The sequence below is a fragment of the Colletotrichum aenigma genome, assembly GCF_013390185.1.
Source record: "Colletotrichum aenigma strain Cg56 chromosome Unknown KSG_Cg56_contig02, whole genome shotgun sequence".
Lineage (NCBI taxonomy): Eukaryota > Fungi > Ascomycota > Sordariomycetes > Glomerellales > Glomerellaceae > Colletotrichum > Colletotrichum aenigma.
This window is the reverse complement of record NW_023500908.1, coordinates 4,649,406-4,669,620: the sequence shown is the minus strand read 5'-3', so window position 1 is coordinate 4,669,620 and position 20,215 is coordinate 4,649,406. Positions and strand designations below refer to the sequence as shown.

Genomic DNA, 20,215 nt, shown 5'->3' with positions numbered 1-20,215 from the left:
TAATATGGGTAGCAATGGTGCCGAGAGGGGTGATGGACCGAATAGTTTCTGAAATACGTAGACAGGAGACAGGAGACGTGGTGGCCATCCCGCCGGAGGGGTTTTGGTTTGGTTTAGTCTGGTTTGGCGTGTTGGAGCATGGAGGGGCGATGTGTGTGTGGTTGTGGTTTGTCCTGCCTTGAGATTATCAGATGGTGGAGGAGTTAAAGTTATCAGATCCGTTCAGAGACATGCAAGCCACTCCCAGCGCCGGGACAGACCGGTTTTACTCGGTGACTCCAGGGCTCGAGGCTCAACGCGTACTGGCTGGAAAGATCAACCCGTTACCTAATGAGGACAAGTCAAAGGTACGCGTTCCAGGGCTGCGCCTCGTTTTCAGTGGGCGCCCGGCGTTCGTTCGTTGAATGCTAAGTAAGGTGAGGTGGGCGTGAGGAACAAAAGGTCGGAATTCGAGTTTGGTTTCTCATTGCATGTCGGGTTCCTTGGGTGCCGTCTGACCTGACCGGCCGTTGGGACTAGTGCGTCAGGAGGAGTCCTGGGGCGCGCGCGGGACTACTCCATATTGCGACACGTATTCGTACGCCCAATGGTCTCCCTCTGCGAATTCGAGATGGATCAGACTGGAGTGGGTGTGTGAAATGTGTGTGGGTGGGAGTGACGGTGGGTGGGCGGACAGCGGCAGCAGCAAGCAAGTCGAAATGCGCCATTTTCCCTGCCGGTGAAAATTTTTGGGAAGGCAGAGGGAAATGTCACAGTGAGAGAGAAATGAAGGCTGAACAGGGCAGGTTCGTAGCAAGATCCGCAGAGGAGCCAGGGCCTCAGTATCGTACCGGCGAACGCCTTACCTCATCCGGAAGGGATTCACCGGGCTTTGCCAAGACAAATTATCAGATCCGCACCCACACTCCGGCATCGGCCCCACTCTGGTCGCCTGCTCCACGTCCCTCGCTCCACATCCTCCGGGCCTTCCAACTCCCCAACTCCCCAACTCCCCAACTCCCCAACTCCCCAACACTACAGGGCACTGTATCCGTAGTGTAGCCACCTACCTGCCGCATGTCTCGCCCACAAACAGTGCACCCTCGCCGGGATCCCACAGGTACTTTTCACGTGCTGCACTTGTAACGAATGTCACTGCACTCACGGCTCTGGAGACACCCTAAACGAGCAAGAAGAGAGACGGCCACTGTCACACACCATGCCTCTTACGCAGTACTCCATAGAATACGCACCACGATGGTCGATACTTCAGCTCTACCGCGACGACGGGTTTCTTAACTCCCCGTGGCGGGGTCTCGGCGAGCAAGTTACGCTGTCGTCGACCCTAAACCACCTGAAAGACCACTCTAAAGCGGATGTTGATGACAAAAGAACGCCTCTATGATGCAAATGTTGAGCCGGTTCGCCGAGACGGTGGCTGTAACGGCCGCGCGCCGATGCTTTGGTGAAGCTACTTCATGTCTGTCCCAGCCAAATGAAGACGCTTGCTCGATGGACCTGGTCGTCAAGTGGGATGCCGCACTGCCATTACCATGGTTGTTGAGCGAAATTCGACTTCGGCACCAGCCGAACAGCCAGTCAACCACGCACCCAACGTGACTGAGGAGCAACAACTGCAACTGCATGAGCAGGCCCCAGAGAAGGCGGGGTCAAGCGTAAGTCAACTTCACGTGTGATCGTCGTCCACCGATAAGCTTACATTCGATTAGCGTTTCGAGACATTCTTCAGCTTCTTCAACCTCTTATTCTATGCCGAACCAACATGGATCGACATTACGCTATTCGTCGTGGGCGGCATCACGGCCGCTGCTGCCGGCGTGCCTTTCCCCTTGATGGGAATTCTATTCGGCCAACTGATCGACGACATGAACGGTGCGACGTGTACCAGTGGAATAGGAGATGCCGACGTGTACATGCACGCTGTCGATGACAAGGTCTTGCAGCTCGTGTACATCAGCATCGGTGCCTTTGTCTTGATATACAGCTATACCACGGCTTGGAGCATGCTAAGCCAGAGACTGGCACAGCGCTTGCGGGAGAAATACTTCCAGAGCTTGCTCAGGCAGGAGGCCGGTTCCTTTGAGAATCGACAAGCAGGCGAGGTTTCATCGCGTTTGAACTCGGATATCCAAACCATTCAGACTGGAACGTCTGAGAAGGTCGGAATCTTCATTGCCACCATTTCGTTCTTCATCACCGCCTATGTCATTGGCTTCATCAAGTATGCGAAGCTGGCAGGAATGCTGGTTTCCCTTATACCGGCGTTCCTGCTCATGTCCATCATCTGCGGAGGGCTCGTCCAGAGATGGACAGGAACTATGTCGGATGGTATTGCGAAGGCCTCGTCCATTGCATCTGAGGCACTGTCCCATGTTGCCGTCGTTCAGGCTTTCGGAGCTGGACCCCGCCTGGAGGCCAAGTTCTCTTCGCATATGCTTGTTGCCCAGAAGGAGGGCATCAAGAAGGCTGTTGCTGCCGCTACTCAAGCTGGATTCTTGTACTTCCTGGCCTACTCTGCCAACGCTCTTGCCTACTGGCAAGGAAGCAAGGCCATCTCCGAGTCCGTCGCTGGAAGAGGTGACGGTACATCGGTGGGCGACATCTACACTGTCGTGTTTCTCATTGTTGATGGTGCGTGGTTCCGAAAGATTCTTTCTGTTCAGATTCTGACTGTCTACAGCTTGCATCATGCTCGGCACCATCGCACCCCTCTTGCCCCTTTTCGGATCGGCCTCTGCGGCATTTGTCAAGCTCCGAAAGGACATTGAATTCCGTTCTGCCATCGACTCTGTTACCGAAGAAGGCGAGAGACTGCCTTCGACTATTGAAGGCTCAGTCGAACTGAGCGGCGTGACTTTTGCCTATCCCTCCCGACCTGATCAAGATGTGCTCAAGAACGTATCTCTTGTCTGCCCTGGCGGCAAATACACCGCCATCGTTGGCCTCTCGGGAAGTGGCAAGTCAACCATCGCAGGCTTGACCACGAGATTGTACGACCCCAAGGACGGCACTGTTCTCCTGGATGGTCGAGACATTCAGAATTTGAACGTGAGAAACGTGCGCAGCTATATTAGTCTGGTCCAGCAAGAACCATCACTCCTCGACCGATCCGTTCTCGAAAATATCGCTCTCGGCCTCGTCAACTCTCCAAAGGAGGAACACCAATGGCTCAAAGATACCCTCTACGGACCTCAGCTTGAACAGCTTGCGGAAGATCTGCAAGGAGGAGCCGAGCTCGACGTTGCAGCCCAGGAATATGGCTCCGAGGTAGTCGAGATCGCCAAGCTCGTACAGTACGCCGCTGATCTTGCCGACGCAACTTCCTTCATCGACCGTCTGAGGTATGGCTTCGGAACACCCGTCGGCACCGGCGGCAAGTTGGTTAGCGGTGGTCAGAGACAGAGAGTAGCTCTTGCACGGGCTCTCATCCGCGATCCTAAGATTCTCATTCTCGATGAAGCGACCGCAGCCTTGGATTCAGCCAGCGAACATCGAATTCAACAGGCCGTAGAGAGCGTCTCCAAAGGTCGCACCCTGATTTCCATCGCTCATCGCCTGTCTACTATCAAGAATGCCGATAACATCATCGTCATGAATGCCGGAAACATCGTTGAGCAAGGCACCCACGCCGATCTTATCAGTCGTAACGGAGCCTACGCCAACCTAGTCAACCTCCAAAACATTCACACAGCCGAAGAGGACGTAGCCCCATCTCGTGCCAGCACAGCTGTTGAGTCTCTTGACTCCAGAAATACCATTGAAATCGAGAAGGGCAGCGTTGACCCAACAGACCTCGCCAAAGCCATCACAGAAGCCGAAGGAAATGGCACCAAGGAGAAGCCCAAAAAGACGGCGGCAGAGGAACTCCAAGCTAGCGGACTCGACAGCAATAAGTCAGCCTGGCAAGTGATTAGGCAGGTCGGACCCATGGTTCGTCCCCATATCCTCTGGCTTGTTCTCGCTCTTGTTGCCGCCTTCATCGTGGGCTGCACATACAGTGGTTCTGGAACAGTCTTTGGATACGCCATCGGCTCAGCGAGTCCCTGCAACACGCCCAGCTTCATTTCCAGCAAAGGCGCCTTCTACGCCGGCCTCTTCTTCATGATCGCCTGCGTGGAGCTCTTCGCCAACCTGGCCAGCTGGTCCGCCTTTGGATATCTCGCTGAGAAGCTGCTTTACAGGATCCGGGTGCTTTCCTTCCGATCCCTTTTCCAGCAGGAACTCGAGTGGCATCAATCTGAGAATCGCAACCCTGCAACCCTCTTATCTGTCATCACGAAAGATGCGGCTGCCATCGGAGGCTTCAGTGGATCCATCATGGGCACGATATTTGCCGTGGTCGTCAACCTCCTGGTCGCAATTATTTACTCTCATATTCTCGCGTGGCGAATTGCAATCGTGTGCCTCGTGATTCTACCCATTCTCCTCGGCTCAGGAATAATGCAAATCAGGGTCCTCTCGCGGTTCGAGGAGAAGCATGCTGGCGCGTACGCCCAGGCTGTCGGTATCACCGTCGAGTCCGTCAACTCTATCAAGACCGTGGCCACCCTGTCGCTTGAACACGAGGTGCTGGGCCAGTACAAGCGTGCTCTCAAGGGCCCGAAGAGGGAGATCATCTCGGCCAGCGCCATCGCTAACATCTGGCTCGCTATCGCAAACAGCACAGGCAACATCATCTATGCGTTTGCATACTGGTGGGGCTCAAAGCAGATTGTCGAAGGCCGCGCGACCCAAACACAGTTCCTGATCATCCTCGTCGCGATGCTCGTGGGAGCACAGCTCTGGGGACAGATGTTCAGTCTTGCGCCCGAAGTGACGCGCGCTCGCATGGCCGCCTCGAGAATCTTCAGCCTCCTCGATCTGGATAAGTCGGAAACCGACCCGTCAAGCAAGACCGAATGTTCCAAGGGGAAGGAGAAGGACGTTGAAGCCCTCGCCAACCCCTCGCCACGCCCGTCGCTGGGGAAGGGAGGCGTGTCCATCACCCTCAGGAACGTATCCTTTTCCTATCCCGCCCGCCCCGAAGTCCAGATCCTCGATAACATGAGCTTCACGATCCAACCAGGACAGTTCTGCGGCCTCGTGGGTCCCTCAGGTTCAGGCAAATCAACCGTCATGTCGATCGTGCAACGGATGTACACTCCCTCAAGCGGTACGGTTGAGATAGATGGTCAGGACATCTCAAAATTTACTACGACCTCCTTCCGCGACGACATCGCCGTCGTTCCCCAAGACAGCGCCCTATTCGACGGCTCCGTAAAGTTCAACGTCTCCCTCGGCGCCCGCCCCGGCCAAGACGCCTCCGACGCCGAGATAACCGAGGCCTGTCGCCTGGCAAATATTCACGAAACCATCGTCGCCCTCCCGCATGGTTACGACACCGAGTGCGGCCCCAACGGCTCCCAGCTCTCGGGTGGCCAGCGGCAGCGCATCGCTATCGCGAGGGCGCTGGTACGGAAGCCCCGCCTGCTGCTCCTGGACGAGAGCACGAGCGCGCTCGACGCCGAGAGCGAGAAGGCGCTGCAGGAGGGCCTGGAGCGCGCGGCCCGCGGCATCACCGTCATCGCCATCGCCCACAGGCTGCACACGGTTCGCAAGGCGGACGTCATCTTCGTCGTGGAGGCGGGTGCCGTTGCCGCCAAGGGTCGGCACGAGGAGCTGATGGAGAAGAGCGAGAGCTATCGTCTCAACGCCATGCAGCAGATGCTTGGCCACTGATTCTGCTGCTTCTTCTTTCTTACTGGGGTCTATTGGGCTGTCTGGAGTTCGTATGCATTTACCCGTTGTATCTTAGCTACATTTTAGGAGTTTTTTACGAGGCGATAGTTGAGATGAAAGATGGGCTGCATAAATACAAACGTCAGCTTGCGATCCGCTCCCGACCTGCCTCAAATTTTGGTCTCTTCTAGACCCGGGTTTTTGCACATGTCCGTCTCCGCGACCGATCCTTCTTGGAATCATCATGCATGGATCCCGGGACCGAAGTTGCTGGCGGGTTCGCGGGCTTCTGTGAATCACCGCATGGGTCAGACGAGCTCTTTGACCATCAGGGGCTGCAGGTAGGCTTATACGTTTTGCTAGCATTCAGTCGGATTACACGCCTTCGGCTGCAAGGCGTCTAAAAACTGCGCGTTACAAGATATCCCAAGTTTCAGATGACATATAGACAAGAAAGCGGCCCGAAAGACCGATTTGACAGCACGTGTGTTACGAGGTTATGCGATACGAATGCTCATAGAATTCACCGTCAATGTAGGGAGAGAATAGGCAGAAGGCAAATGAGTATGCGATCTAAGGAAAACCACTTATAATTCATAAGCCCCATTTCCTTGTCAAAAGTCCTCGCAAGCCTTCATCGCTTGGTTGTGATACCAAGCCGCGCAGAAAGGGATTCAATGATGTCGACCAGGGTCGCACCTGACCCCGTCCTGTGACCCCGCGCGATAACGTGACTGCGTTTCTTCATAAGCCCCTACTTGCGGGGGAACCCGATATCCGTGAGAGAAAAACCATTCCTAAAGTGCTGAACCATAGCAGACCGAAACGCCGTGAACATTCTGAGGTGATGTTGTCAGAAGTTATGGAGCTCACGCCGTCTCGAAACCGCCGAAGGTGTTCTCGCCCGAGTAGGTGATGTACAGGAAGCTGCAGACAGATTAGCATGCTGAGAATAATCACAGCTGTCCCAGGGGAGAGCACGTACCCATCCTCGTCCTTGTGCTCCTCGTAGATGCTGCTCATGAGAGCGGCAGTAGGGGGCAGGACCTCATCAACGAAGATGAAGATGGCCTTCTCCGGAGAGAGCTTGATGCGCTTGCGGATGACGTAGACGAACTGTCCGACGGTGAGGTCCGCGGGCACGAGGTACTTCTTCTTGTCGATGGTGGCGATATCTGACTTCTCGACCTTCTCGCAGATAACCTGGGTGAGGATGGTGGTTAGCTTGAAAGTGCACGACGGGATGATGGGAGATCGGCGGTGACGGTCGGGGAACGTGGGGCACCAGCGATAACGCGCGAAGCTGACGAAGGCGGCGGCGACGACGATGGCCCCGTACTGCAAACAAGAATCGAGGATGCAGTGATGCGAAGGCAACTTACAGGAATACGATCAGAATACTTCTGACGGATGCGCTCGGCCTCGGCCTTTCGCTTCTCGAAGGGGTGCTCGTCCTTGAACTTGGATCGCATGTTGAAGGTGTTGGTAACGGGCGATGGGGTAGTTGTGGATTCCTCAGTGGTCTGCAGCTGGTGGAGTGCGGGCGACAGGCAAGTTATAGATGGCGAGATGTTTGGGCGAGAAGTGATGATGACAGATGCGGAAGAAGAAGTGTGTAGAAAGGAGAGTTCAGGTAACGAGGGGTCGTTTGCGAAGGCAGACGAGGTGCTAAGGTAAGGTATGGAACGACAAGGTAAGGCAAGCAAAGGTGGTTGCCGCCTTGGGGGTGTCGGTCAGACACACGGGGAATGCAATGGGCGGTCACTGAGTGAATGGTCTGGAGGAAGAGGCGGGTGGCTCAGGCGACGGGGATGCGTACCTGCCTGTGCTGCCTCCATGTACCTCTCTAGGCAGCTTGACAAGGAAAGATACCTGGGTGCGCGGCCCAGGTTAGAGAAGGCTTGGAATGACTAAGCCGCATGGAAGATGCTCCCCGCCCCTTTCCCCTTGGTTTCCACGCCTCCTACTGGTCCGAACTGCCTCAGCAGCACCCATCAGTCCCGTCGTTATCCTTATCGGATTATCGGAGCGGGGCAAGACACCGATTTCACATAGCCAGTCAACTGGTGCAGGTGCGTGCAGGGTGCTGGGGCAAGATTGGCAGAGTCCAGCGCCCAGTGTCCAGCGTCAGCTGGGCAGGTGACCACTGGGAACCAGTGACGGACCACAGCCACTTGACGCAGGCTGGCACACCTACCTTCTGGATCTGGCCTGAGTCACAAGAGGTCCTGGCACACAGTTATTTGTGACTATTCTGCTGCAGAGTACTTGCTGAAAATTTGGCAGAGTCTCACGGGGTCGTGGGAGAGACGACCTCCTGATACGTGCACACTGCTTGTCTGTGCTTGCTGCTGTCCTGTCACCCAAAGGCTTTGAGTGCTTGGTCGTCATCGGGGAGCATCACCATGCCGTTCCTTATCGGCGATACTCTGCCTGACGTCATTTGTCCCCAGTAAGAGGTGACACTGAGGACTCTCGAGGGGACGGCGTAGCACTCAACTCAGACTGAGGCAACGTGGGGACAGTTGCCGGCCGAATAAGTACACATCGTCCGGCCTTGCTTATCTGGCAGATAGGCGGGCTTACTTACCTAAGGCAAGGTTGCAAGACCCGCTCTGGACCTCCGATAGCCGACGATGCAGGTGACAGAATGAATGAACCGGGCGACAGTCCCTTAAGCTTAACTACTTGGGCATTCCATTCGTCTCACGAGGCAGAGGAGGATTGAACCTCTTTCGCAGAAGCGGATGATGGAATCAGTATGGAACTATCATACGATCGTGGTTGCCAGATATGTTGCGCCATCAATGTGGTATTGCTCCCCAGCTTTGGACCCCATGGAACTCGTCCATTGCGACGCGTTGAAAGCTGACGGCCCGACAAGCTGGAAAGGGTCGCTCTGGGGCTGGCAGGGCAGCTCTCCCACTGGTCAGCCGTGCTAGCGACTCGGGAGGGAAGGCGGTAAGGCGCCTCCGGCGTTCGGCGGCAATGCGACACCTCATCCCACCTCACCATGGATCAATTGGGCCCTGCGAAGGCGGGAGCTGTCCAGTCCCACTGCTTATCCTCCGTTGCCGTGACCGGGGTTCCGCCCATAGAACGTGGAACGATTAAGTTGCCGAATTTACTTTTACAGCTGGCCTGACTGGCTCGAACGACTTCCAGTCAGTCCATGATTGCTACTTGGTGGCCTTATGCCTCTTGCCTGGGAATAATCATCCGATTTTCTGTACTCTGTACCCCAAGTCACTCTTTTCTTGCTATTCCCTTTTAGGACTCTGTCTGTATTTATATTTTCTGTCCGGCCGCATCATGGCGTCAATCAGGCATTCGCAGAGGGTGCTCGCACAGCTCGGCAGTTCTCGCACCAGACTCGCAACAGCAACCGCAACCAAGCTCCAACAACCGCAATTGGGTCGCAGACTCGTCTCATCATCCGCAAAGTCTCATTTCAAGGGTCACCAGTCCAACCCGGCCTTCTCCCGACTTCTAATTGGAGCAATTGGTCTTGCTGCTGCAGCACCCCTTGCCTACAAGATGGTACTGCAGCTTCACTCCGCACCACCCACCCATGCCGGTGCTTCCGTCACTTTGACAACCAATTGCTAACCTTCACCTTCTACCAAAATGCAGGCCGTCCAGGAACCCTTCCAACTCGATTCGCCGTCCCTGGCCGAGCGCGATGCCCTCACCAAGAAGGAATCCGACATCACCGAGGAGTCTCCTATGCGCCTGCGCATGGAGAAGTTCATCAAGGAGCAGCAACAGATCATCGTGAAGGAGCTCGAAAAGGTTGATGGAGGAAAGTTCCGCAAGGACGAGTGGACTCGTAAGGAGGGCGGCGGGGGCATCACCTGCGTGCTGCAGGACAGCAATGTCTTCGAGAAGGGTGGCGTCGGTGTGTCCGTCGTCTACGGCACCCTACCCAAGCCCGCAATTGCTAAGATGCGCGCCAACCACAAGAACCTTGATGACAGCGTCGACGCCCTCCCCTTCTTTGCCGCCGGCCTGAGCATGGTTCTGCACCCCAAGAACCCCATGGCCCCGACGGTCCACCTCAACTACCGCTACTTCGAGACAGCCCATCCCGATGGCACCTCCAACGCCTGGTGGTTCGGCGGCGGCAGCGACTTGACGCCCTCCTACCTTTTCGACGAGGACGCAGTCCACTTCCACAAGACGATCAAGGAGACATGCGACGCTCACGACAAGAGCTACTACCCGCGCTTCAAGAAGTGGTGTGACGAGTACTTCTATAACAAGCACCGCGGCGAGTGCCGTGGCGTCGGCGGCATTTTTTTCGACGACCTCGACGAGACCGAGAAGGACCGTGAGAACACATTTGCCTTCATTCAGGACTGCCTCAAGTCCTTCCTGCCCGGCTACCTCCCCATCCTCGATAAGCGCAAGGACATGCCCTTCACCGAGGCGGAGAAGGACTGGCAACAGATCCGCCGCGGCAAGTACGTCGAATTCAACTTGGTTCACGACCGTGGTACCGCCTTTGGTCTGAACACCCCTGGCTCAAGAGTCGAGAGTATCCTGATGAGTTTGCCCCTGACGGCAAGCTGGAAGTACATGCACGAGCCCGAGCCGAACAGCCGCGAGCAGCGTCTCGTAGACGTTGTGAGGTCGCCCAAGGAATGGGTGTAGATAAGGCAATATGAGGGGTAGAATAAATACCTGGATATGGAGCAAGGGTATGCGAGCGATATTTGCTGTACAACTATCCCCTTTTACGGCGGACATAATGAGATTAGACAAAAGTCTTCAGGCGGCAAAACTCAATAAGAGATGTTTTCTTCTGTTCATTTCCGCCGAAAGTTGTCTAGATGCTTGCATTGGTAACTTCAAAAGGTGGCTGCCTCTAATTGTGCGGGAACTATCAGAGCTCCGATGCTGCCAATTTCATACAGCATCTTCAACCACGCATTTTGGCACACACCACGCCACCAAAGCAACTACACTCCGGCGAACGATTTCTTTCCCAAACAGAACCCCATAAACCAAAAATTGCGCTCCAAATGAAGCCAACTCATACTGTCCAGAGAATACCATGAGCCCATCACAACCAACACCTCGCGCTGTCCTCACGAGCCTCATAAACACTCTTACAGCATCACCGCTGACCCCGCTGCCACAGCCCGGCAGCAATCCGCTCAAATCCCTTCCTCAGTCCCAGCGTCCGATACTGGTAACCCTCCACGTTCTCTTCCCTTCGCTCGTCCTGCCCGCTCTGGATCTTCTCGATCGCAACCTCGTAACCCGGGTGGTCAAAGTCGACGCACTTCCCTACGACACCGATACCGATACCGACGACGAGGACCAAGTCCCCGACGCCGCCGCCGGCGGAGACCCCGCCATCGACCCCGCAGACCAACACCACCCGCCATCATCCCCCTCCAATTCCGACGACCAGGATGCAAACGACCGGGATGGGGCGACAGCCGTCCCCAACCGCGACGAACCGGCAGCTTTTCACCTCGTCCGCTCCGTCGCGTCCACATTCCGCCGCAACCAGTCCGCTGCCATGACAACTTCCACGGCGACGACATACCTCGTCCAGCTGGACGCGTGGAACTGCACCTGCGCCAATTTCGCCTTTGAGGCGTTCCCCGCCGGCACGACCGCATCAGAGAGCGACTTGGAGGTCTTGGGTGCTGACGCCGTTGAGGACGAGATCGAGGTGTCTCCTGATTGGCAATTCGGGGGTCTAAGTCTCGATGGGAAGGATTCTGGCGGGGTGCCGTGTTGCAAGCATTTGCTTGCCTGTTTGCTGGCAGAGCAGTGGTGTGACGTTCTCGGGAGCTATGCTTTGGAGAAGAGGTTGGATCGGGAAGAGATTGCGGGAACGATTGGGGATTTGTAAATCATCACGCGATGTGAACCATGGATACTATCAGTTCAAAACATGCTATCATTGTACAAGGCACATTCTTTTCTTGTGAATATGCCTGTTTCCCGCCCCCGGCCTGCCCTCCTGGACGCCGAGATATTATGACATGCCACACGGTCCCAATGTCTATCGTGGGTATCAGTCCCGTGCGTGTGTGGGGTTCCCATCCGTCTCCGTCGTAATCAAGTCATCTACTTCTTCTTCTCCTTTGCCTCCTTATCCTTGTCCGAAGACTCCTTAGACTCGCCGTTCACGCCGTTGGCCTTATCATCCTTCTTCTCCTCCTTGCCGTTTGCCTCGTCCTTCTTGGCCTCCTTCTCCTCCTGCTGCTGTCGGTTCTGGATCTTGTTCTCGATGAGGTCGTGGAAGGCCGTGATCGCACGGATCAAACTGCTGAGGTAGATGGCCATGAGCTGGTCGTTTGTCTTGATGCTCATGGCATGGGAGAGCTCGCCGCCGCTCGACTTGCCGTCACCCTTTGGCGGCGTCGACAGGTTGGGCAGAAGGTTGAAGACGTCTTGGAGGTTGCCTAGGATGGCGTGGTTGACCGGGAGTTGGCCATCGAGGACCTTTTGGAGGTAGGCGCCAATGTCGCGCAGACGGAGGTGTAGCCCTTGGAGGGACTGGAGCTGGTTTGTTATCCGGGTCGACAAGGTGCCGACTGCAACGTCGCGAATATCGCGGAGAAGGTGCTCTACACCAATCTCCTCTGCTTCCTCGGCCTCGATGATTGACGGAGTGTGGACAAAGGTTCTTGAGGTGGTTGTGCCGTCCTGGACATACTACGTCAGTGATAGGTATTCGCTTGAGGACCAAAGCAGGACTCACATCCTTGATCTCCTCCACGGCGAAGTATGCGTCCGTTGGCACGCCCGCCTCCTTCGGTTGTACATCAATAATGACTAGGAGAGGGTTCGGGGTGTAGCGCTTGAACAACTCGTTGATCTCGAGATCCGACGCCCGCAGCTTGGGTCCGGAGTGGTACCAGCCGATCAGCTTTTCCCTTGCATTGACCTTCTTGAACATGTCGTTCATGCCCTCGACGTAGTTGTGGTCCAAGAACCACACTGAGGGGTCCTTGTCATCCTCCTCGAAGGGTACTGTGGGTTAATGTCAGCCTCGCGAGTAAAGCCTACGGGTGGTGTGCCGCCGTTGTCATCGTACCTGCGAAACTGTTGGATACGCGGACGTTCTTGCCATCGTTAGAGCCCAAAAGGACACCGACCACTCTGCGTTTCGATCCCTTGACTACCGCCCGGTTGTAGTGATCGACAACGGAAAGAAGAACGAGAGGGGCAACGGAGACGTTCCGTGTGACGAGAGACAGAGTCTCTGCGGTGGTGGCAGGCATGATAGAGGTGTTTTCGTAGCTTCGTTAGGTCGATTGGGTCGGCTTCGTGGAGGATGAAGGGTTGACGAGGCGGCAGTGATTTTTGGATGTTGGTGTAGTGAGTACCGTGAGGTAGTGGTGCTGTCGTACTGCTGAGGCTGCCTTCCCGCCCAGCTTAGCTACGAATCGGGCTTAGGCGCAAACGAAAGCTCGAGCCTCGCCAGATCACGTGGAACGATGGCAGCTGCTATTACCTAAGCAGGGACTTGGTGGTCAAACGAAAACAATTGGAGTGACGGAGTGCTCAGACCTTACTTAAGCACAAGCTCTAGCCACTTGAGGCTCAAGCAGTGGCCTGACCTGCCCGCCACCTGCCACCTGCCACATCGGCATCTCGTTTTTCGCGATCAAGATCTCCCGATAGCCAAGTCCGGCGTCGGCCCCTGCTGGCTCCATCTGTGCCCTGCTTTCCGTCTTCACTGACTAAGGAAATTCAACAACGGATTTATTTCCATCTGAGAAACGGGTACTGCGGTATGCGCCTCAACAAGTGACATCTGAACACGAAGCCTCCTAGCCTTCTCAAGCCTGCAATGGCTTTCTCGGAGAATTGCGAGTGACTGGGATGACCCTAAGAGACTCACATGTCGCACGGCACTAGAAGCCCTCGAGACCAAGACCTGGGCCCGGTGACCTCATAGCAAGGCGTGCCCATCCGGTGCGCCGGAGGCTGCGTCTTCTCGCGAGAGCTTCTGATGCCGTCCGCCGTGCCTTATCCGCATATTGCTTAGTGGTGCCTCTCTAACAGTCACGTAGTGCAATTTGGGTGTCTAGGTCTTAGGAGGGCTAAAGGATGCCTGTACCTGCCCGCAATGGACCTCGGCGGAGAGGGAGCGGCGAGGACCGACCAATGGCGGGCGGAGCGCTGTAACGGAAGCGCACTCAATGGCACCTGGGCGGAAATATGGAGATTGGAGAGAGAGACCTTTGGCAGCGAAACAGCCGAACGAACGCCTGCCACCCTGTTCCCCCAGCAGAACCAGCAGAAAGGGCCCCAGTAGATCTACCCAATCACGTAATCGTTAGCCGACGCCGTGGCCGCCAAATGGTCTGTCACCTGCCTTCACCCACGCGCAAAGCTCGGTACGGCGCAAGTATCCCCAGCCAGAAGTGCAGCAGAACCCAGCGCACTGCAACTTGCCGGGCAGTTCCAGTCCCAGTTCCAGGGCCTTTTAGGTGGTACATCCGTGCCTGGAAACCACTGGAGGCGGGAACCTGGGCGACCTTGGCCGTTCACTAGGACTTCGCAGCAATTCTCAACCTCCTTCGCGACTATTTTTCCCGCAAAGCTTTGTTGCTTCTTCTACCCAGCCCTCCAACCTCGACAACTCTCCTCTCTCCCCTCCCTCTCCCACCTCACTCTTCTCCTTCTTCTCTTGAAGTAGCTCTCTTCTTGCATCTCTTTGCTCACCACTCATCTCTCCGAAAGCCTCGGTCCGGCCTAAGTTCACTCTTCACAAGCCGTCAAAATGAGCAGTCTCGTTGAGGAAGCAGTCAAGAAGCTGACCAACACGGTCGAGAGCCTCGAGTCTAGAATCAAGGCTCTTGAGGACCGCGCGGCTGGCGGTTCCGGCAAGCTCTCCACCGAGGAGGTTCGCATGATCCTCATCGGCCCCCCAGGTGCTGGTAGGTGTCTCCAATTGAGCTTTCTGGCTCGCAACGCCTGCTCGTCGCAACAGCCATGCTGATTCTTAAACTCCCACACAGGCAAGGGCACCCAAGCTCCCAAGATCAAGGAGAAGTTCAACTGCTGTCATCTGGTAAGCCAATTGACATCTGTCTTTTATGCCGCATGCTTTCGATCAGCTCTAACAGCGGGTTTCACATCTAGGCCACTGGTGACATGCTGAGATCCCAAGTCGCCAAGAAGACTCCGCTCGGCCGGGAAGCCAAGAAGATCATGGACCAAGGTGGTCTCGTCAGCGATGACATCGTCATTGGCATGATTAAGGAGGAGCTGGAGAACAACAAGGAGTGCAAGGGAGGGTATGTCGGATCTACCTGTCGCGAAACCTGCCAACGGACACCGTTCAGCAGCCGTGGCGCACCAGTTGCAGAGCCATCGTAACGCTAACCTACGGACCAACCTCACAGCTTCATCCTCGACGGCTTCCCCCGTACAGTCCCCCAGGCTGAGGGACTCGATGCTATGCTCAAGGCGCGCAACCAGAAGCTTCAGCACGCTGTCGAGCTGCAGATCGACGACTCCCTGCTCGTCGCCCGCATTACCGGCCGCCTCGTCCACCCCGCTTCCGGACGCTCCTACCACAGCACCTTCAACCCTCCCAAGGAGTACATGAAGGATGACATCACTGGCGAGCCCCTCATCCAGCGCTCCGACGACAACCCGGAGGCCCTCAAGAAGCGCCTCGCTACCTACCACGCCCAGACGGCTCCCGTCGTCGGCTACTACAAGCAGACCGGTATCTGGAAGGGTCTCGATGCCTCCCAGGAGCCCGGTCAGGTCTGGAAGAACATGCTCGAGATCTTCGACTCCCAGCGCAAGGGTGGTCACGCCTCCGGCATCCTCAGCCGCATCACCTCCAAGAACTAAGCTAGTAACCTCCAGAGCCCGTGGCTGTTGCTGTGTCCACGCCCGCCACCACCCCAGGGCGCGCATGTCACACACAGACAAACGAGAAGACTTGATCAGAACTCCTTTTTATCGGCTGTCAACCCTTTTCGAAAACCACGGCCGGCAAAGGAAGAGGAACGTGGATTGGAGGAAACGTTTTTACAGAACTGTTATTTTATGGATCATGAAAGGACCGGGAAAGGGGAATACCGTTTCCCAACCGTCGTCCACGCCTTTACCAAGCAGGCTTATATTTTGCGAATGACGTTTTGGCCATTGGGAGGGAAAATTCGGGAGCTTCTCGCACTTCTTCCACGACGACCCGCAACACACTCTCACACACCCAAACGAACCCTATCGTGTAGAAATATCGCACGCTTGTATGTAACACAATTACTGTCTCACTAATAAGCAAAACCGGCGGTTTGCAGTTGGATGGGCACCGAATACAAACAATTCTTCAAAAATATGGTTCTTCATCGTCTCTTCAACCCCTGACTGAAACTGCAGAGGTGTGCGTCAGATCGATCGCCCAAAAGCAAGCTGAGTAAAAAAGACGCGTTCGCTACACTTCGGTTCGCGTGGCGCCGAATTCGGGCACCCTCGGCATTACTGTGTCTTACCTGGCCTGTACAAGAAAAAAGTGAAAAGAGGCAAATTATGGGGCCGGCTCTCCCCGACATCCATTCCGTCTCCGACGACCACGGCCCTCATGGGTTCGCGAAAACTGGACCTCTTTCATGCCCCAATTCCCGTCGAAACCGATCTTCTCCCAGGATGACGCAAGACAGAGCTGCCGGCTGTCGATGGAGGGAGATAATGTCGGAGAGGCAACGTTCGGGTCACCCCGGCCGAGGCATTCGCTTGAAAACCAACGCCGATGGGGGGTACTTCAAAAAAAACAAAAAAAAAAGGCAACGAGATGATATCGATAGTTTGGTCCATTCTATCACACTCCTATCAAAAGATGAGAAGAAAGGCTTGCTCCTCCCATACGCGCTAGCAACTATGAACAAAGAAAATATAAGGAGGTCGAACATAAAGGGGCCCGGAATTTGAAGGTAGGTAGGGACGAGAATAAGCCGTTGAAAGGAACAGAGAGTGCCGCCACCATCCCCGCGATGCAATGCAATGCTCCCGAGATGCAGGCCAGCCAAGCCATCCCCTTCACTAAGACAAGAAAGATGCCAACGCCAACGATGCTTTCCGCTACTCCAAAGCCAAACTGCCAGATATGGTGAGATAAGATATAGTAGGAGTTGAAGAGAGGTCTAGATGCTTAGGATAGGTTCCTGCTCCGGGTGAATTGGACACTTTGGGCTGCTCTACCTCCTAGGAGTGGCTGCATAAGAAACATCAGCACTCATGTCCATAGCGTTCACTAGCAAGTTTCGTACCGTTGACCATTTGTCTCTGCTTGCCCAGCCAGCTCTTGGGCACTTCGTTTCTCCTCTGCAACACCACGTGATTGCTCTGGATACGGCTAGTAAGATCGTACCAGGCGGTGGCAATGAGGGCGTTCTCGCGTTGAAGATTCTTTATGATTTGGTCACTCGCAGCCTTGACAATTATCGTCAGTCACTGGACAATCATGGGAAACGAGAGGAGAGACGGTGATATCAAATTCAACCGCATCAATAAAGCATCAAAGCATACCTTTTGCGCCGCCGCCGCCTCGCCGCCCTCCGCCGCCTTGAGCTTACGCTGCAAGTCGTACTTTTCTTGCTCGGACTTTTCCAGTTGCTATAAAGGGGTCCCGTCAGTCAATACTGCCCGTACGCGTTGATCATAAATTCAAGTGTCAAAACTCAGCTCTCAGCCGACGCCATGACGAGGGAGATAAAGTCCTTGGGCGCGATGAAGACCTTGATTGGCCAAACACCTTGCTTGCTACATTCTTGATCCATGCCTTCTTCTGCACCGGTTCTTTGTGCCTTGGCTGACGTTCTGAGAACGTATGAGGATGACAAGGGGGAGCCATGAGCCGGGGCTTCGGATCGTTATCGTACAACATCGATGCCCGCGGCTCGGCAGGCAGCTCAGGTGATTCAGGGGCGTCGGGCTCGGATTTAGGGGAAATTTGGAGAATGTGTCTAAAACGTACCGATTGTCGCTCCTTGAGTCTCGCCCGCAGCTTCTCAATCTTGTCTTCGCGCTTCTGGCTAACCTCGCTGGACTCGGCACCATCTTGCCGACCCTCCTTGGCTTCGTCAAGTTCCTTCCGAAGTTTGTCCTTCTCTAGCAGAGCGTTGATTAGTGAGCTTTGGCGGTTCTCCAAGTCAGCGCTGAGGTTCCTTATTTGCAGGCGCGCTGCCTCAAGCTCCTCCCGAACCGAGGCTGAGATGAGCTGGTCAGTGGATTTGAGGTCCTCCAGGGCAGTAACACTATCTTTAGCAACAGCAGAGAGGTCTGTCCTGGCGCTGAGGAGCTCACGATCCTTGTCGGCGAGCTGAGCTTGCACCTCTGTGAGCTTCCTCTTCTCGGCTTGAAGCTCATGAGTCATCTGGGCAACTTGAATCTTCAAGTTGGCCAACACCTCGCTAAAGTAATATTCTTGCGTTAGCACTCGTTCCAGGCCAAGTGGGATAAGCATATTAACGAATTCGACTGACTTTTCGCCGCCGCCGCCAATCAAAGCGCTGACTTGGGCCTCTGCGAGCTGGTGCTTTTCAAACGTCTCGTTGTACGTGCTTTGGAGACGCTCCCGCTGTCGTCGTTCGTCCTCGAGCTCTTGTCGCAACCGAGCATTTTCTGAAGCGGAGCCCATGCCGCTACGGAGCAAGTTGTTCTCAGCCTTAAGTCGAGAGACCTCAAGGCTTAGGTTGGGAGGAGCACTGCTGCCAGCACTGTCAAGCTCCTGCTCCAGGCTGAACCCAGCAGAAGCTGCGTCTGGTGACATGGCTGATGAGCCAGCCCCAGTGGCAATCTGCTCCTGCAGCTCAGAAATGAGGCGCTCATCTGAAAGACGCTGAGCGTCAAGAGACTGAAGGCGAGCCCTCAGCTGCATGGTGTCATCGTGAAGCGCCCTTCGCTGGGCATCCAGCTCGACGTACTGCAGCTCGTAGTCTCTGAGCTTCGAAGCGTACTGCTCATTAGTCTGTTCCAGCGCCTGATTCCTCTTTAGAACCTTCTCGTATTCAATGAGGTCACGCTGCATCTGCTCCTTCTCGTAAAGCAGGTTGTCCATCTCTTTCGACAAGGTGGATTGGGCCTCGAGCTTCTGCTTGTACCGCTCCACCATGTTTGCCTTGCGGGACAGCTCTTCATTCTTGAAGCGCAATTCCTTCACTTCATCATCGAGAGCCTCGAGCTTCTGAGTCTTGGCCTTGAGCGCGGAGACCTCGCTTTGCAGCCGCTCTTTTGCGATACGATCGTCCTCAGCCTGAGCCTCCTGGTTGGCGATGAGCTCATCCTGCTCACGCAGCTTCAACTCAAGCGACCTGATGACCTCCTTTCCGGCACCATCTTGAGCGCTGTGGAATGCTTCCAGCTCCCTTCCCTTTGCGACGACCTCGTCCTTTAGATCGTCATAGCTCTCCTGCAGATGGCCCAAGCGTGTCTCCATGTCTGCGAGGAGCTTTCCTCTTTTGTCTAGTTCGGAACGAAGACGTATGTTGTCAGCCTCCATCGCAAGGTCGGCATCGTGGCCCTCGTGGGTGGCGTCGGAAGTGTCGTCGAGGTCTGCTGCGTCAGCTTCTTCCATGGCTTGCTTCATGTCCTGAGTGATTCGCTGGAGCTGCATGAGGACCGACTTGTCGGAGATGTCCTTGGTAATGCGCATGACGTATCGTTCGTTGTTACTCCCGAGCATCGCGATTGCAAAGAGAACGGCAATGAGCTGTGTGAATTTTCGAATTAGCGGATCCATGGGCCGAAAGAGAACGACAGTGTCCGTCATGATGATAGGTACCTGGGCGATAGCTTCTGGCTGCGCTTCTCTGGCTCTGGGTCGAATGTCCGCAGACTTCACCTTGCCCACGAGCCCGGGGCACTCGCGATAGACCAGCCTATGGATGCCCTTGTAGACATTGTAGAGGGGGCCTTCGCTGGTATTTGCGTCGAAGGAAGGATCGAGGTCCTGCAGGACCTGAGAGAGTAGGATTCCATCGAGATAATCGTTTATTGAGTCAGCCTTCTTGTCGAGTGGAAACGTGTTCGCCTAAAGACACCAAAAGTTAGCATTCTACTCTCTTAGGACCTGAGCTGAGGTCTGCGCCTGGCTAAGGAGGTGAAGTTTCCACATTAACGGCGATCCATATTGACCGATGACTTACCCATTGGACCAGCGCGGCCTGCGCGCTCTCTGAATACGGCATGATGCTGCCCGTCTATCGCGTCGTGACTTCGTGGTAGTCGTCGTCGTGTGTCGTCTTCTCCGTCGGTCTTTGTCAAAATGGCAGCCCTCACCTCGGATTTTGAGCAGCACGTGGGAAAGAGGCCGGGTTGGGTTCGGGTTCCACTAGGTTCGTCGTGGTGTTCGTGCTTGGCAAGTCAAAGCGGCAGGGTATGTTGTATTGTGGTTCCATGTGCTCGGAAAGCTCGCATCGCATATAGGCAAGGTAGTCGGACGGGATCAGACACCTAGGGAGAGTGCGGGAGAGAGAAGATAAGGTGTATTAAAGAGGGTTTCGACAAA

General features: G+C 55.3%; 7 protein-coding genes across 7 annotated transcripts; 4 read left to right on the top strand and 3 right to left on the bottom strand.

Annotated features, from left to right (window-relative positions):
- Nucleotides 1–1,532: 1,532 nt before the first annotated feature.
- CGCA056_v003278 (ABC transporter 1) lies at nucleotides 1,533–5,718 on the top strand (the record flags this gene model as incomplete). Its single annotated transcript, XM_037318535.1, has 3 exons — nucleotides 1,533–1,655; nucleotides 1,710–2,631; nucleotides 2,681–5,718. 3 exons carry the CDS (start codon nucleotides 1,533–1,535, stop codon nucleotides 5,716–5,718), a joined length of 4,083 nt encoding a protein of 1,360 aa, XP_037183521.1.
- An 869-nt stretch (nucleotides 5,719–6,587) lies between these two features.
- On the bottom strand, nucleotides 6,588–7,190 carry ATG8 (Autophagy-related protein 8; the record flags this gene model as incomplete). Its single annotated transcript, XM_037318534.1, has 3 exons — nucleotides 6,588–6,645; nucleotides 6,704–7,056; nucleotides 7,101–7,190. The coding sequence occupies 3 exons, from the start codon at nucleotides 7,188–7,190 to the stop codon at nucleotides 6,588–6,590; spliced, it is 501 nt and encodes a 166-aa protein (XP_037183528.1).
- A 2,155-nt stretch (nucleotides 7,191–9,345) lies between these two features.
- hem13 (putative oxygen-dependent coproporphyrinogen-III oxidase) lies at nucleotides 9,346–10,371 on the top strand (the record flags this gene model as incomplete). The annotated part of the gene is made up of 1 exon (XM_037318533.1): nucleotides 9,346–10,371. The coding sequence occupies one exon, from the start codon at nucleotides 9,346–9,348 to the stop codon at nucleotides 10,369–10,371; it is 1,026 nt and encodes a 341-aa protein (XP_037183529.1).
- Nucleotides 10,372–10,774: 403 nt separating this feature from the next.
- On the top strand, nucleotides 10,775–11,587 carry CGCA056_v003275 (uncharacterized protein; the record flags this gene model as incomplete). The annotated part of the gene is made up of 1 exon (XM_037318532.1): nucleotides 10,775–11,587. One exon carries the CDS (start codon nucleotides 10,775–10,777, stop codon nucleotides 11,585–11,587), a length of 813 nt encoding a protein of 270 aa, XP_037183526.1.
- Nucleotides 11,588–11,805: 218 nt separating this feature from the next.
- Nucleotides 11,806–12,965, bottom strand: rpn-8 (26S proteasome regulatory subunit rpn-8; the record flags this gene model as incomplete). Its single annotated transcript, XM_037318531.1, has 3 exons — nucleotides 11,806–12,387; nucleotides 12,443–12,714; nucleotides 12,779–12,965. The coding sequence occupies 3 exons, from the start codon at nucleotides 12,963–12,965 to the stop codon at nucleotides 11,806–11,808; spliced, it is 1,041 nt and encodes a 346-aa protein (XP_037183527.1).
- Nucleotides 12,966–14,473: 1,508 nt separating this feature from the next.
- On the top strand, nucleotides 14,474–15,558 carry ADK1 (adenylate kinase; the record flags this gene model as incomplete). Its single annotated transcript, XM_037318530.1, has 4 exons — nucleotides 14,474–14,630; nucleotides 14,712–14,764; nucleotides 14,836–14,990; nucleotides 15,099–15,558. The coding sequence occupies 4 exons, from the start codon at nucleotides 14,474–14,476 to the stop codon at nucleotides 15,556–15,558; spliced, it is 825 nt and encodes a 274-aa protein (XP_037183524.1).
- A 1,346-nt stretch (nucleotides 15,559–16,904) lies between these two features.
- On the bottom strand, nucleotides 16,905–19,895 carry CGCA056_v003272 (uncharacterized protein; the record flags this gene model as incomplete). Its single annotated transcript, XM_037318529.1, has 6 exons — nucleotides 16,905–16,921; nucleotides 16,977–17,139; nucleotides 17,236–17,322; nucleotides 17,684–18,119; nucleotides 18,192–19,738; nucleotides 19,854–19,895. The coding sequence occupies 6 exons, from the start codon at nucleotides 19,893–19,895 to the stop codon at nucleotides 16,905–16,907; spliced, it is 2,292 nt and encodes a 763-aa protein (XP_037183525.1).
- Between the last annotated feature and the right edge of the window lie 320 nt (nucleotides 19,896–20,215).